Raw genomic sequence first — 16,882 nt, 5'->3', positions numbered from 1 at the left:
CTTCATCTCTTAAAAGAAGTATGGGAGATCTTAAAAGCATTTGGCATGACCGAGTGTAAAAAGGTAACTACACCTATAGAGGTCAATGTGAAGTTATCCATTGAGGATACATCAACCCTAGCAGACATTGGGAGGCACAAGAGATTGGTTGGCAGCCTCATCTACTTATGCAACACCAAGTCAGATTATCAATTTTGTTATTGGTGTTTTGAGCAGGTTCTCAAACAAACTACAAGTGATTGGAAAGCTGGGATGTGAGTGCTTGGATACTTGAAGGGAACTCTTGACTATGGTATCACATACAATTTTGAATGTGCTCTTGTAGTTTGTTTGAGAACCTGCTTTCCAATCACAATTCCCTCAAACAAACTACAAGTGATTGGAAAGCTGGGATGTGAGTACTTGGATACTTGAAGGGAACTCTTGACTATGGTATCACCTGCAATTTTGGATGTGCTCTTGTAGGGAATTGTGACTCCGATTGAGCAGATGACAATGATTCCAGGAAATCAAATGTCCGAATATTGTTTCTCTTTAATTCAGGAATATTCTCTTGGATCAATAAGAAGCAACCAACTGTGGCATTGCCTTCTACCAAAGCAAAGTACAAGGCAATTTGTTTTGTTACATGTGAAGCAACATAGTTAAAGAGGATCCTATGGCATATGGGAGTACAATATGAAGATCCAACAATGCTAAATGGATAGAGTTGCATCACCATTGCCAAAAATCCAATATTTCATATATGCACCAAACACATTGAGCTCCAACATCACTATATGCGTGACTTGATTGAGAATGAGATAATAGAACTTATCTATTGTCCAACGAAGGAGAATGGAGCCAATATCTTCACAAAAGCTCTTCTAAAGGATTTGCTTCGAATTCATCTTCAAAGACTTGGCATTGGGCCAAGGATGTAGTTTACCTAAAAGTGGACATTGAGAGGGGGTATTAAATATGCTCAATGCCCTACCCTCATAAGGTGTCACCAATGATCTACGGTGCTCTGAGTTGTTGAGAAATAACAATGATGTATGCTCTAGGAAGAGATGTCCTAAATCCCATATCACAGTGAGGAGAGTGGAACAACCCAACTACTATAAAGCATTGTACTTGCAAGATGAGTAATGCAATATGATGGTACTCCTATCCTTTCAGTTGAGTGTCTGAGTCATTGTCCAACCACACAAGATTGTGTTTATGAGTCCAAGTCTCAATCTTGGAATCTAATTCACTTGTGTGACATTCTATCTCTAACTATATGTCTTCATGAGTTCACTCTTCACCTTCCAACCACCATAGCTCCTGCCATGCTCTAGATCCAACATTTCCGCATGGTATCAGAGCTCAGCTAAGCATGGCATAGCTCCATATATTGCTTTCCTAGTCTCTCTTCACCTCTGGTCGTCTCTATTCAATTTACATCCAGCTCATGACTTTTTTTTTAAAACTTCAACTTCATCTTGACATTCATGTTTGCCATAGCTAGACTACGCCTACTCTTGCTTGAGCTCTTGGATCTTCCTCCACAAGCCAAATCTCTTCAAGCATTCTGCTGATGAAGAAGTGTTCCCTGACACAAGAAGGATTTCTCTATCACTTTACAGTAGGGCATTCGGCTCTTTGCTGCCCAGCATTGTACAAATTATTGCTTACTGTCCTGACTGTGGTTGCAGACTGACATACCTACTAACCTTGGAGAAGGTAGTGTGAGCAAACTAAGGCATCTTAGCCCTTGCTCTCTTCAAGAATGTTGTTTCCCGGCTTGAGGTGCTCCTCGTCACATCAAAGGTCTACATTGTGCCCTATAGGACCTGGCATTGCAAAAATACGTGAAACTAGCACAAAATTCGCAGACAGGGGTTCGATCTGATCCAACATCCAGCACAAGGCGCAATTCTCCAAATCTTTGTGGGGCATTTGAGGGCTCCCAAGAGGGCAATCTCAGGCTGAAAGGGGTCCTCAAAATTCTCTCTCTATCTGTCACAATCTGTGAAACCCTAACTGTCATCTCTGTGGGCAGCCATAGCCAAAGCTTCAAAATTTGAAATTTTCATTCTTTCTTCTCACTGAAGCTATCAACAGTTATTTTAATCACTGAGCTACACTTTCTGAAGTTCACTACAGATCTAGAAGTGCCCGAGAAAGCTCAGAAGTCATCCACAAAGTTCGTGAGAGAGAGCCAATCGAACCGACTAGTATCCATTAATACTCAACTAGTGTCAATTTGACACTGACCTTCTTGTGTCTCTTGACACATTGAAATACAACTCTTTTGCTGGTTAATTGAAGCTTATCAACATGGCAGAGCTTGAGCAAATAGCAAAGTTCAATGGAGAAGGATTCCATGTCTAGAAGGAAAAGGCCATGTACCACCTCATGAGGAAAGACTTCTGAGATCTCTTTGAAGATGATGAAGGTAATGCAGATGACGGGAACGAAGATTCAAAAAGCAGGATCCTTGCAATAGCTCCACCAAAAACCAAAGAATGGAAGAAGATTAATAGCAAGGCACTAGGCATCATTGCCAAGGGACTAAGTGATGTAGCGAAAGAAGATTCAAAAAGCTAGATCCTTGCAATAGCTCCACCAAAAACCAAAGAATGGAAGAAGATTAATAGCAAGGCACTAGGCATCATTGCCAAGGGACTAAGTGATGATGGGCTACATCATATCTCTGGCATCCGTGATGCTAGAATTGCTTGGAAGGAACTTAACAGGATATTTAGTACCCAAGCAAAGAATTCAAAGGTAAAATTACTCATGCAATTTTATAAACTATATATAAAAGACAGTGCTTCCATGACCATACACATTAACAAGTTCAAGAGCCTAAAAACCTAGCTTGCAACTCTTAAGAAGAATATTGATGAAGATGAAGCAATAGTTGTATTGCTTGCAAGTGTAAATAAGAATCCATATGAGAATCTTGTGTCCATCCTAAGTAATGTTCAAAGTCTCTCACTTAAAGATATTGAGCACTCTGCTTGATGAAGAGAATAAACAAAAAAACAAGAATGTAAAAGATAGTGTCCCATCATCTAGGGAAAATCTCTTATATACCAAAGAAGCTGCTGGACCCAAAGAAAGAGATTGAGGATTTAATACCAACAACAATGATCAGATGACATGTCATTATTGTGGTAAGACTGGCCATATAGTCAGTGAATGTTTCCACCTTAAAATAGCACAACAAATGCAGAATGGTAACCACCATAATCAATTCATGAATGAAAAAGAAGAAGTAAAAGAACATGCTTTCGTTACCATCAACAACTCTGACTGATTGTTCTAAAGAATTTTTCATTGTATCTTTTATATGTTTTTCTCATAGTGGATCTCTATGTTTCCCTTAGTAGATTTGCTTTGTAAAAACCCTTGCCAAAGACGTAAAGTTTCAAGCTTTAACTTGACTAGGCTGCCTATGAGCTAGTCTCCCAAGCCATGTCACCATGTAAGGGGAGCAAAAGCCAGCTAGTATAGGAACTCATCATTTGAGGGGAAGTGTTGAGAAATGACAAATTATATATGCTATAGGAAGAAATGTCCTGAATTCCATATGCACAGTGAGAAGAGTGGAACAACCCAACTACTATAAGGCATTGTACTTGCAAGATGAGAAATGCAATATGATGATACTATTATCCTTTCACTTAAATGTCTGAGTCAACCACACAAGATTGTGTTTACAAGTCCAAGTCTCAATCTTGGAACCTAATTTACTTGTGTGACAATCTATCTCCAACTCTATGTCTTCATGAATTTACTCTTCACCTTCCAACCGCCATAGCTCCTACCATGCTCTAGATCCAACATTTCCACATAAGTCACAAGGCCCTCCTTATGAAGAGAAGCCATGTGGAACCTCGGACATTGATTAGGTCCTTACTTGTATGTCAAACAAAATCTATGTGACCCAATGGCAAAAAGGTAACCTTTATAGACCTAGTCTTTGGCTTAGATAAAGTAGTTATGCTGGTAACAACTCAAGGCACAATGCATCGAGTTGCAATATGTGGGTGTTATTAAGGACCCCTATTTTAAGATCCAGGGGCCGTGTAAGCAATCCCTAGTTGGGGGGTCTCAAGGGGCTAGCAGCCGCCTTGATGAGAGTCCAGGGGCAACACCCCCAACTTGACGATAAAGGGAATAGGGAATATTCCCTAGCGACTAGGAAAGGTTCATAATATGGTCGAATACGCTGACTAGACTACCCTCTCAAGCTATAAAAGGAAGACCCCTCCAAAGCCATCGTCAATATATCTTTCACCCAGTCAAAGTTCTTCTAGCTATCCTTAAGCTCTTCTCTTACCATCTGTTTGAATCGCCATCTAAGCTTCACGATAGAAACACACAAGTGGACAGAACCATCTTTGTATCAGTTCGTTTAAAAGTAAAGTAGCTTTTGTTTTTTTCATATTTGTTGTGTGTGTTCTCTACTCCTTGCTCAAATTCTATCTACTGCACCGTGTAATTTCTACATCAATTAATGAGTATAAAGATTGGCTAGTTCAAAGGTGTGGAAGTTATGTAAAGTTGGCAAGTTATGCCTTTCAAACCTTGTAATAATCTAATGAGGTTGTGCTATTCTCGAGGATGCAAATGAGATTGCAAGAACACCTTTCATGCTCTTGCATTTTCCTACAAGGCATACTAGCAACTCTAAACTAAAGTCATGGCTTGAGAGCAAGAAAGCAATTTGAGGAAGAAGCAAGAAAGCGAGTGAAACAATTGAAATATCTTGGCAAAACATGCATGCAATACATGCAAAAACTCACGAGTAAGGTCTTTGCACTTGGATTAGATGCTGGTGCAAAGAGTAGGCACTAGTGTGATTGCTCGATTTGGGGACAGAGCCTATCATAGAACAGGTAGAGCAACATCCAAAGGGTGCAGAAGAGGTTATACCATAAGTAGTTTGGGATTATGCAATGCTACTATCTTCTCCTGCATGCACAAGCTCCGATATTTTAGGGCCCTGAGATTCTGCCCTTGCTGCTCACATTCAAATGTGGAGACCGCACAGAGCCGCAAATTTGCACATTTGTCAATATAATAGGAAGTTCAATCCTTGTGCTTCTACAAATACAACCAGAGGGAACCTCTTCAGGATTCCATGCTGTAATAATACTCGTCTTTGGAAGTTGCCTTATTGCAGCAGCATGATTACAAGTAGAACTTAGATGATTTTGGAAAAATACTTTGAAACTACAATTATTGGCTGACAGTTTGAAAGAATTTTCTTCTGAACCACTCAACCAAAATTAACACGCAGTAACTTTTAAACGTTTTATTTGTTGTCCTCTGCGTTTGTTTTCTTGTAGATATTTTTACCGGGTAACGGAATAAATCCACTACGTGAAATCTTACCTGAGAGCTTCTGTTCTTTCCCTTTGAAATGATAATTAAAGACCTTAGAAAGAGCCTACCAATTAACACGATCATGTTCTACGTGTCCACATGCGCAGGTGCTGGCCGGACAATGTCAAATCCTCTCTCTCTCTCTCTCTCTCTCTCTCTCTCTCTCTCTGTGCCCCCCAAAGCAAAAACCAGAGAAAAACTCAAATACATATGGAGACCTGTAAGGTAACTCAGGGAAGAGAGCGCCGATGCAGGGCAGGGCAGGTAGAAACACCCCATGGCTTAAAACCGAAATGACTCCGCACGCGTACGATTGTTTATCTCGACGTTATCTTCAGCTCGTCTGGTTGGCCTCCTTGAAACTTTTCTAGTGCCTCCCTAGTGGTCACTCATAGGAAGCATAACTTTTTACTAGTTGGCTACCAAGCCTTGGCTCCTCAGGTTTCACCTCACTAGCTTTACACTTTGTGTGTAATTATATATTCTTAAGAGCTACTCGAAGTTATGATGCAAATTTTTAAACACTTAATATAAGTTTCATGTTAAATAATTCATACATTTTATGCCTTCATTTTTGTAAAACCTTCAAACAATGCATCCTTTAGTATCACTCTATTAGTTGCCTCATTATTCATTAACCTTTCTACAAAAATGAATAATTATGAAGTTTGTTGTACCTTGGTAGCTTCACATTTTTGGGTATCACGTATTATTCCCAATTTTTGGCGAGATAGTAAATGTTTGTAGATGTGGACTTACATCTTCCTCTTCCATTTGCATGTAGGGGCATAAAGCTTTTTCTCCTTGAGCCTATTCCACATATATAGGGAGTAGAAGACCAACACAAACAAGATCTCTCCATAATGCCACGCATCTTTTATTTCTTGTGATTGATTGTCATTACCAGCTATTTCATTTTTTCTTCAAAAGCATTTTAAATATTTGAGGATCCATCCTTAAGAGGGATAGAGCTAGATGATTGGAGTAAAAGTTGTTGTTGCTAGGGATTCAACATTTTTGGTAGATAATGAAACTATTGTGGGGATCAGATAAAACAACGTTGTTGTTGGTAGGTTTGGTTTGAGTGAATCAAAATCTTGAAGTTTTTGAGCAAGGAACGTTTAAAATTATATAATTATATATATATATATATATATATATATATATATATATACCATGTGACTAAAATGATAGGCAAGGTTTCTAGAAAATAGTTTAAATTATGGTTAAGGCATTGACTAACTCATCATTAACATGTTAAACACTTGGGTGTAAATTAAATCAAATGACTCTCTCTCTCTCTCTCTCTCTCTCTCTCTCTCTCTCTCTCTCTCTCTCTCTCTCTCTCTCTCTCTCTCTCTCTCTCTCTCTCTCTCTCTCTCTCTCTCTCTCTCTCTCTCTCTCTCTCTCTCTCAACATGTTAAGCAAAGGCATTCTTCAAATGCCTTGTGTGGAAGAAGAAACGAGACTACTAAGCGAAAGCAGAAACAGAGATATATCAGCTATTTTTGGGGCAGGATAGCAAGAGCGCATGGAAGATGTTTCATGAAAGACAGCCCCCCATACAGATTACATCACCAAATGCTTGGCTTGACTATGGGAGACAGCTGTATGACCTGCCAGGACAGCCACCTATGCAGCCCCCACAAGCTTGTAGGCCAACACAATGGTCTTTCTTCACATGAAAATGGTTAGGGATGCAATTTATAGATTACAAAATGGGAGGGCACAAGATGAGGATGGACTAGTAGCAGAACATTTCTCACATGCTTGTGACATATTAGCACCCATATTAGCACCTATGTTCAATAGAGTAGTATGTGAAGGTTTCCCTATGAGTTGGTTAGACAATACTATAATTCCACTATTTAAAAGTGGTGATCCCTTGATTCCTAGCAACTACAGGACTATCATGATCGGTCATACTTTGGCCAAGATATATGGATCTATATTGGAGCATGAAATCAATGAGTGGGCTGAAATGCAAGGCAAGAGAGCACAAGGACAAGCAGGTTTCAGACGAGGATATACCATGCTAGACCATATTCTCACACTTAGAGCCATTATTGAGGAGGGTCCGAGACAAGAGGATCTATTGTTGATTTGTAGACTTTCGCAAAGCTTTTGATACAGTGCCTCATACACGCATAATGCAGAGATCGCAGGGCATTGGAGTACCAGAGGGTATACAATGGGGTGTATATGCATTGTACGAGGTAGTGTTGATAGGTCATGTGTGAGCACGTGGGGGGCTATCAAAGAGGATTGAAAGTACCATAGGATTGAAACAAGGATGTCCACTTTCACCCACATTGTTTGGTCTATACATAGATGAAGTGTTTGATTACGTAGATCGAGGAGGAGGAGCTGGAGCCAGCCTGGCAGGGGTGTTGATACCGATATCAGTGTATGCATATGATATTGTTCTCATTTCAGATTCACTGGAGGGATTGCAATGCCATCTAGATGCTTTGCACATCTTTTGTAGAGATAAAGACCTCACAGTGAACCTTGGGAAGACCAAAACCATGGTTTTCAATACTTCAGCAGCATGGGTGACTAGATCTATGTACCAGTTCACATTTGGGGGAGACATACTGGAGCATGTAAGGGAATATGTCTATTTGGGAGTCACCTTCTCTGGCCCACATTTTTCGTTGAGAGCGGCATTAGAGGCATGTCTGGCATGTGGATATGTAGCACTAGGGGCACTCAAGAGTCAATGTGCTCACATACAGTTCCAGGAGCCCCACACCAAACTTTGGTTGTTTGACATCCTAGTCACACTAACATTACTATATGGAGCAGAGGTATGGGGTTGCAGCTTGTACCATAGGCGTCTTAGCCCACTCATTGATCAGATTGGAGTAGAGAGGGTTTATTATGATGGTTGGGATAGCATGGAAAGGCCATTGATCATGATGATAGCACGCATGATTAGGAGTAAGCCCTCCACCCCACATCCCATTGTCAGAGCAGAGCTAGGGCCAACACCTATAGTTACGAAGGCACTCTTTAGGGCAATGACCTTTTGGCACGGACTATGGGAACTTCCACGCCATAGATACTCTAGATTGGCACCAACCTCATCTAGACAACTATAGTAGGAGGTGAGAAGAACTATTGGTTTTCACATATGGCTATATGGATGAGCCTACATGGTTTGGATATTGACATCATCTTCCACCTTTTGATTATAGCCTTGACTGCCTACACTTTCTCTCAGCCAATCAAAGTTGAGCCAGGTGATCAAAGTTGATATCTTGAAGATTGAGACACTAAAGACATGGATCCATCCACCACTCCCTCTAGGATCGAGGATGGAGTTCTACAGGAGTCATTTCTTGTGTCTCTCTGATGATGGTTTCACTATTCGACCAGCATATATGGACACCCATCTCTCCCATAGCGTACAAGTTGCTATCGAACAGATTCGCACCTCCTCACATAGGCTTCAGATGGAGATAGGCAAATGGAGAAATACCCTAGTAGAGGATAGGACTTGCTAGCTTTGTGGTCGAGAGCCTGAGACACAGAAGCACTACATATGCAAATGCACATTATACTATGACATACGAGGATGGTACCATTGCCTCTTCCATGATGGATTTGGACCCCTTCGTTGTGTCATGGAGTACAAGGACCAAAGATGCCTAGGTCTTTTCCTCCTAGAGCTCAGAGGTGCCTAACTACACTACTTCGAGACAGGAGGCCAGCTCACCCAGAGGGACACACACATAATACAATGACAGACTTCTTCTACAGAGCCGACTCTACTGACACTACTAGCCTAGCAGAGCCAAAGCCACCCTGCTAGACACCTTGCAGGCCACACCATGGAGTCACATTGGATAGAGCCATTTCCCTTCGTCGAGCAAAACAACCCCATCTACTAGGACTGCGTCCGAGGAGGCCACACCACAATTGGATTAGAGCCATTATCATGAGACATCGAAGACTCACCACCATGCATATCAATGAAGCAGCTAGGGACCGCATCATAGGTGAGATCATGTGTAGATCTTGAGATCAGGTATAGCCCATAGTCTCCACCACACTTTTGTACATGGTTCTATTAAATCTGGTTCTCCTTTCCTTTCCTTTTTCTTTTCTATCCATGGAACAACACTACACATGGTTCAATCCTGGTATAGTCCCATCATATAGTTATTTTCAATATTGTTTCATAGGCCACCCACTTACTTGTAATGTTATCTTTACCTTACTGATGAGATGACATTAGACATGGATGTACTCTAGATTTTGTCTCGTAGACCACATTGGCCTTATGTAGACGTGAATAGTTCTTTGTTTCTTTCTTTCTTTCTTTCTCTCTCTCTCCATTGTACCATGTATCTAAAGAGACTTATATAAATTAAATTTGAGAACTTAGTTTCCATTGGTTCAGCTATGCTTAGGGCATTGGCTACACCATTCACATGCCATAAAATTCTCAAGAAGGGCATGTGAGGCATGTGCATGTGGTACCCATCATGACTAAAGTTTAATTGTATTGCAAGGAAACATGTGGAGAGAAAGAACATGAAGGCCATTGCTACCCACTTTATCTGCATTGGAAAGCTCGTGCACTTAAAAGCTTACTAGTTGGCAACTTACAATGCTTTAGCATGGATGTTGTTGTATATCTCTTTGTATTGTGTGTGTGTGTGTGTGTAGAGAGAGAGAGAGAGAGAGAGAGAGAGAGAGAGAGAGAGAGAGAGAGAGAGAGAGAGAGAGAGAGAGAGAGAGAGAGAGAGAGAGAGAGAGAGAGAGAGAGAGATTGCTAGGCCCCCTTCACCCCAAATTGTAAGGTTAATGACTAGAAGCCTTCAATTTCTCAAATCTTTGTCCATGTATGTATGTGTGTGTGTGGAAACACAATCTAGCAAAGTATCCTCCATTTAGAGTGTAATGAGAGATAAAACTCTAGGAAAAATAAAGCATCCTCATGAGCATTTTGGTTGAAGAACTATTTTTGGAAACCATCATTCCCAAGAGATCCAACTTATTGCGAATAATGTTTCTCCAATAATTTATTTCTCGAGGCTTGAAGCACTGTAAGTTTTGGGATTTATCTCATTCCCTTCTCTTGGCTAATATTAAGCTCTTCTTTTTTTGATATGAGTTCACATAATGGGGATGAGAATTTGAACTATTCCTTTTGATAGAAGATATCACTTTTTATGTACAAGAGAACCTCATAAACAATCATTCAATAGCTATGAATTTTACAATAGTTATGTTACTTACATATAAATACAAATTCATGCTTCCTTGAGGGAAGGAACCCTTTGTAAAGGGAGCTCTTGCTCAACTGCCAAGACCCACGGACCGCTTATTCCCTCAAGCGTTTCAAGCAAGCACTAATGGCTACCTCTCACGTAGTCGATGCGCTATTCCTCTCTACGAGTGTAGTGAGCTTACCTTGATGCCCGATTGAGTTGCTTCCTCTCAAGCACTCTGATAGCTCCACAATTCGTGATGCAAGCTCAAGCATCCTCAAGCTTCTTCCTCCAAGCTCCATCCTCCATAGCCATGGGCGAGGTGAGAGAAGAGAAGAGGAGAAGAAGAGAGGAGATGCTGGAGGGATTCACCTCCAAGATCCCTCATCCTCACACACTCACTCACACTCCCTCCCTCAAGTACTCACAAGCAAGCAAGCAAGAGAAGAGAAAGAGAGAAGAAGAGTGCACTTTGCCACACACCAAAGAATGAGCTCTTCATCCACTTTTCAATTTTATATACAAAACCCTAAATCCTTTTTGGGCAGTCATCCCCTTATCCTCTTTTTTACATGATCGGCAGTTGTGGCAATGTCATTTTTCCATTTCCTTCTGTGTGCCTTCTATTTGCCTTTCTTTCTACCACCCATCTACCTTTACAATTTGCATAGGAGGGATCCTGGATCTCTTTTACAAAAAGTTTTAGGGGCACCTTGCGTTTAGGAATGCACTTCTACCTTTGAATTAGTTATGCTTTTTCACTTTTTCACTTTCTTTTTGTGCTAAGGTTAACATTATCCCCCTCCTAGTTTAGTGCCAGTCCCATGGCATTGATGGGTAGTAGTTGGAAGGTGGGATGGGTGTAGCCAAATGACTTTTTCAAGTTTGTATACAAGCCCTTGCAAGGGATGGTGTTGGGTGGACCAACCTTGAAATTGAAGATATAGTTGTTGTGGGTCCTTCCCTACTGTTGACCTGGAGTGGATTTGTCCCTTGAATATGGTGTTGGACAGATCTCCCTCTCGCTGGCCAAGGTTGCAATGACATGAGTGGAACCTGGCTTTTCCCGATCGCCTTTAAGTTGCCTTATATCTTTGCTTATGTCTGTTCAGAGTTCACCATTTTCACACAAGAGGATACTTGTATTCATCATAAAATGAATTGCATTACACCTCGTGCTTTCCTTGTGAGGGCCTTTGGAGGCTCTCCTTCATTCTTGAGAGAGCCTTGCTAGAATATTCGGTGCTTACCGTCATCCTTGAGAGAGCATCCTTCATCCTTGACAGGGCCTCCATCATCCTTGAGAGAACCTCGTCATAGTAGGTGGAGCTCCCTCTTTTTCTGAGCTTGCCTTGTCTTGCACTATTCCAAATGAGCTTCTTCATTCACTTTTTTATTGGGGTTGCCTTGCTCTGTATCTATTGTCTTTCGTCTTTTGCATGGTGATATGTCATGTAAGAGGACCCCCTCCTAGACAGGTGCTAGTTCTAGGACACTTGCAGTTTGGAGCTGATGAAGGTTCGTTGATTGGAAAGGGCGATCGTCATAGTTGATGATGATGGGGTCTCGAGGCTATTGGTCTTGGGAAGCAACTGATAAACTGGTTAAGGTGGTGGAGGCCGGGAGAGCATTGGATGGATGATGGGACCTCCAACGTTGGTGGTTGGAGCCTTGTTTGTACCTAAAAAGAAAATAAGGTGCACTACCTGGGGGTCTATTTTCTTTGACGTGTGGTGCATTGTACTTGTGCTAGTGGAATTGGGAGGTGGGTTCGGCAAGCCTGGGTGTTGTCCCCCCACTTGAGGACCCATTTTGTGCATAAGGGAGGTGTGGTGCATGTAGCTTAGGGTGATAGGTCTAAACCATATGCGAGTGTTACCTCCCTAGGTATGTCTTGCCCTTGATGTGCCCTAAGCATGAAGTGGGGAATCAAAGTGAGGCTAGGGAGTTAGGGATGGAGCCGGCCGATCAAAGCCACCGAATGCACCCAACTTGAGAACCCCTAGGTGCAGTGACTGTGACCTTTGTGGAGTTAAGTGCTTTTCTTGTGTTCGATTCTCTTTCATCCAGATTTGTTTCTTCCTTTTCTTTCTTTCTCTTTTTCTTTTCCTTTCTTTTCTTTTCTTTCTTTTCTCTTATTCTTCTCTCTCTCTCTCTCTCTCTCTCTCTCTCTCTCTCTCTCTCTCTCTCTCTCTCTCTCTCTCTCTCTCTCTCTCGTGGATTCTTTCTTTGTTTTGGATTTACATAGTTATGACAAAAGCTAAGCTTCGTCCTCATGGTCATGATGAGGTGGAGAAGGGGGTCTAAAAGATTTATTGAGGAATGGGCAGCCTTGGATATATCCCTTCACATTGAGATAGACTTGGAGAGTGGTGGTGGAGAGGAATGGATGATTGCAGCGGGGGTGAACTAGCTATCATTCATGTCCTCCAAGAGAGCTAAGCAAAATGAAGGAAGTAGTGTAGCTCGCATAATTAGTCGAGCCATTGCGTAACTATCTATAGCATTAGGGTCAAAATAGAGGGTTGGAAGGTTGCGCTCTTGTGGGGTGGGGGCTTGTCTAAGCAGTATTCTAAGTAATCTAATATAATTACAGGTGGTTATAAAGGTGGGGTCAGGACATGAAGAGAATTCTTTGTGGAAGTGGACTAAGGAATCATACAGGTATTTTGAGGTGAAGACAGGGGCATCTTCAAGCTTAGTGCAATGCGCATTGTAGATTACAAGGAAGTTGTACAAGACGTGGACATTGGGGTCAAAATCCACTCCTATTCTTTGAGGGTATGGCATGAATGTAGGATTATTTCGCTCGTAGGGCATGATGTTACACCTCCACGTAGGTTGGCACTCATAGCCTGGCACTAATCTCGTGACTTCAAAAACCTTGTTTTTCCAAAATTCCACATCCTCAGTGCCCCAAAGGGTGGGGTTTTGCTCTCTCTCCTCCTTTAGCCATCTTTCTCCTAGCTTTCTTCCAATGGTGATAATCACCTCTACCACCACCTTTATGGGCAGGACCCGGCGTAAGTTGGTGGGGAAGTGGAAATTAAGATCAAAGGGTTGCCGTGCATTCTCCTATTGCTACCAGGCAATGAGATCTATGTGGAAGCTTGCTGGGAGTTCATCTGAGGTTGGTGGAACGGGTGCAGTTGGCCCTATTACTAGTCTAGCATTCAATCTTCTCCTAGCTTCCTCCACCATTTGTTTCCTCTTTTCTTTCAGTGCTACTCTCCTCTTAGTGGAGGTGTTCATTGGTTATTGGTCTTCTAGGGGTGGAGAAGGAGGCAGTGGGACTAATTCCTCTTCATGAGGTCCCTTTTCGAAGTTCAATCCAACCTCTTCCTCTTGTTGGGCTTCATGTTGTGCCCCTTTGGTGAACCCTAATGCATCCACCTCTTATGGGGCCAGGCATGCTTGTAACATATACTTTCTTTGTTCTTCGGAGCTTAGGCGGACTCCCACGGGTTGTACCGGCATCTACAAGCCTGCCTTCAGGGCCTTTCGTGCAATCCCAAGCTTCTTCTTGATTGTTTCAATGGCTTCCCTTTCCTTTGTCGTCTAAGTGACATCAAGTAGCTTATTGAGGAAGGCGTGTTGTCGGGCCTTGAAAAACTCATGTGAATGGCTATTGCTCTGCTTTCAGCCAATACTTTGTCTTTTTACACTTGAGCTAAATGTTGGGCCAAGGTTTTAACTCTTCTTTCGTTCTAATTAACCCATCCTTCCACTCTCTTCATGTCTTCGAGGCTTTCCCCCTACCTTTAGGCCAATATTGTGAGCCTTCGCTCCTAATCCTCCATTTCTCTTTTTAGCCTCTGTTGCTCCTCCTGCTCCGAGGCTGCTTCTTGTGTTAAAATTTTCATTTCTTTTTCATACCCGTGTGCTCTTTCCTCCCTTAGCTCCTCTAGTTCTTTTGTGTCTTTAGTGATCTTTTCCATTTCAGCTTGTAAATCTTCATAAAGCCCCACAATCTCTTCGTTGTGTCTTCGCAGGCTCACTAAGGCTTTCATTTCTTCATCTAATCTTGCCTATCATTCAGCTTCCCTCTCCTCTTTAGCATGTAGATGCTCTTTTAGCTCATTAATTTCCCTTTGGGCCATGGCTATTTGGCATGTTTTCTCCAATTGGAATACATCCATGGCCTCCTTTTTAGCTTCGAGCTCTACTGCTGCTATTTTATTTTCTTCCCTAGCTTTTTCCAACTGCGATAGTAGCTGTTTTACATATTCATCATACTTCTTAGCTAGCAGTTCTATTGTGGGTATGGAGGTGGTAGAGACTTCCACAATCTACCTCTTCAGATCTTGCCTGGACTCGGCATCAACTGCAGTGGTCTCTTGGTCCTTGTCATTGGGGTACCCTCTTCGGTCCCTTGGGTCCTCTCCTTATCTACAAGATAAGGTACCTAGGCTAAGACATTCCTGGAGTTTACTTTTGGTGTGGAGCCCTGGGTGGTTGTGACTGTGGGGGGCTGGTTGGCACTAGGAGGGTAGGAATGGGCACAATTGGTTCCTTGCCCTTGCCTTATTTTGGAGGAGGCGGCACGACTTCTGGCAAATGGGTGCTCGAGCTTGGCCCTTCCTCTTTTGGCGGGCTCATGGTATCCAGCTCATCTCTCCTGCTCTACTATATTGATCGGCGCGTAGCTAGAGCCATATTCTCATCCTCCTTTCTTTTCAACTTTGCCTCTTCTTCGAGTGCCTTCCTTTTTCTCTCCTCCTTAGACCTTCTCGATTCTTCTCTTAACCTTTCTACCTCTTCTTGTGCTTTCTTCTTCCTTTCTTCTTCGGTCTTCTTAGACTCCCTACGAGCCCTCCGCAAATCTATTTTTTCTTTTTTCTCCTTTCTTCTTCCGTCATTCCCTGTGAAGCTTTCCTGCTTTGCTCCTTGCGCCTCTGTCGGCTAGTCTGCTACTCTCCTTCCCCTTCATCATCAGTCTCTGTTTCTTCACTTGTTTGTGTCTACTACTCTTGTTGAGGAGGTGATCTTAGTGGTGTCTCTCCAACTCCTTTTTCTTCTCCTTCTCTCTACCCTTGCCCCAAGGCTTCTCTGATAATGGCCGTATAAGGACCCCAATGAATTCAATGGTTGAGACCTTAAAAAATGAGGCTTTCCTTTTGGCCTTGGTAGTTAGGGGCTCTCCTCTTACTAGCCCTCCTCTTGTTGTCAGGGCCTTAGCTGAGGTCTCGATGGTCTTTCTCATGAAACCATTCAGATTCACCTCATCCAGTGATTGTGTTGCCATGCTCTCTAACAAAGGGACATTAATGCGGCTTATGATAGTGTTGTACCTCTAGCTAGAGAACAACACGTGCACCATTTTTGCTTGGAGTTGAATCTCAGGATTGGGGATATCTACCAAGCTGATGCCGTCGTTGGTATGGACCTTCACTTTGTCCACTCCTATCATGGCCTACACATCTCTATTTGGCTTCCGTTCCACCTTATTGGCCAATCCCAGGGCCCTTTCTACTAGATTTGGGGTTAGCTCAATCTGTACTTGGCGTGTCTCTCCCCCCTCTCACATGGTGATAGTACCATGGTTCCTGTTAAAAGTTCTTAGAAATTTTGCACAGCGGGTATAATCAACTCCTTGGCTCACAACTTCCATGTATTTTTGCATATGGGATCTGCCTCACGGTGCATTCCTCGATGGCAACGTCTTCTAGGTTGAAGACATGCCAGAACTTAAACTAGTTAAAGGCCTCTGTTTCCACTAAAAGGTCGAATTTTGCTTGCTCTTCTTCTGAAAAGGGCAATTTGCTAGCTTTTTCTTGGCCTGCCATGATGGGTGCCTGTCAGAAGCCATATCCACCATTAGTGCTTTTCAAAATAATTACAAGCAGAAGGAAATGACTACATACTAGCTAAATTGAAATGCTTGAGTGCAGAAGTAGACTTTTCCTTCAAGTAGTTTATTTATTTCAAATTTTATTGACATTTTCCTCAATCACAAGTTGTTTCATCCTTCCATTTCTATTTTTAGGCATTGATTGAGGTTTCTAATGTGTGCTTTTTCTTTAATGTTTTCCTTATGTGTTTGATTTGATTCATGTGTTTGGTTTGACTAACTTTACCCCGTTCCCCCTCTGAAATGAGAAGAATCCTTCCTAGGATTAAAGGGTTAGAGGATGAAGGGCCTTCAGCACATAATCTTAGTGTTTTACTTTCACATGAGCTAAGCATAGAATTTTGGATTATATTCTAAATTAGCATAGCTATCCATGTCGAAAGGACTGATGCCTACATGTGTAATGTAAGCGAGGACATCAAGCAAGAAGTCACCAAAGTCCACT

At 42.1% G+C, this 16,882-nt stretch overlaps 1 protein-coding gene across 1 annotated transcript in view; it reads right to left on the bottom strand.

Annotated features, from left to right (window-relative positions):
- LOC148040518 (peptidyl-prolyl cis-trans isomerase FKBP16-4, chloroplastic-like) overlaps positions 1-5,744 on the bottom strand; it is a 55,973-nt gene extending 50,229 nt beyond the window's left edge. The window contains exon 1 of the mRNA XM_087700223.1: positions 5,583-5,744. Coding sequence (XP_087556349.1) covers positions 5,583-5,643 — 61 coding nt within the window. The 5' untranslated portion in view covers positions 5,644-5,744. The remainder of the gene's footprint in view (positions 1-5,582) is intronic.
- Between the last annotated feature and the right edge of the window lie 11,138 nt (positions 5,745-16,882).

The sequence above is a fragment of the Lygodium microphyllum genome, chromosome 2 (genome assembly GCF_053477565.2).
Source record: "Lygodium microphyllum isolate KBCC chromosome 2, Lygodium_microphyllum_v1.1.10, whole genome shotgun sequence".
NCBI classification, from domain to species: domain Eukaryota; kingdom Viridiplantae; phylum Streptophyta; class Polypodiopsida; order Schizaeales; family Lygodiaceae; genus Lygodium; species Lygodium microphyllum.
The sequence above is the reverse complement of the archived record's forward strand: the minus strand, read 5'-3'. Positions and strand labels throughout refer to the sequence as shown.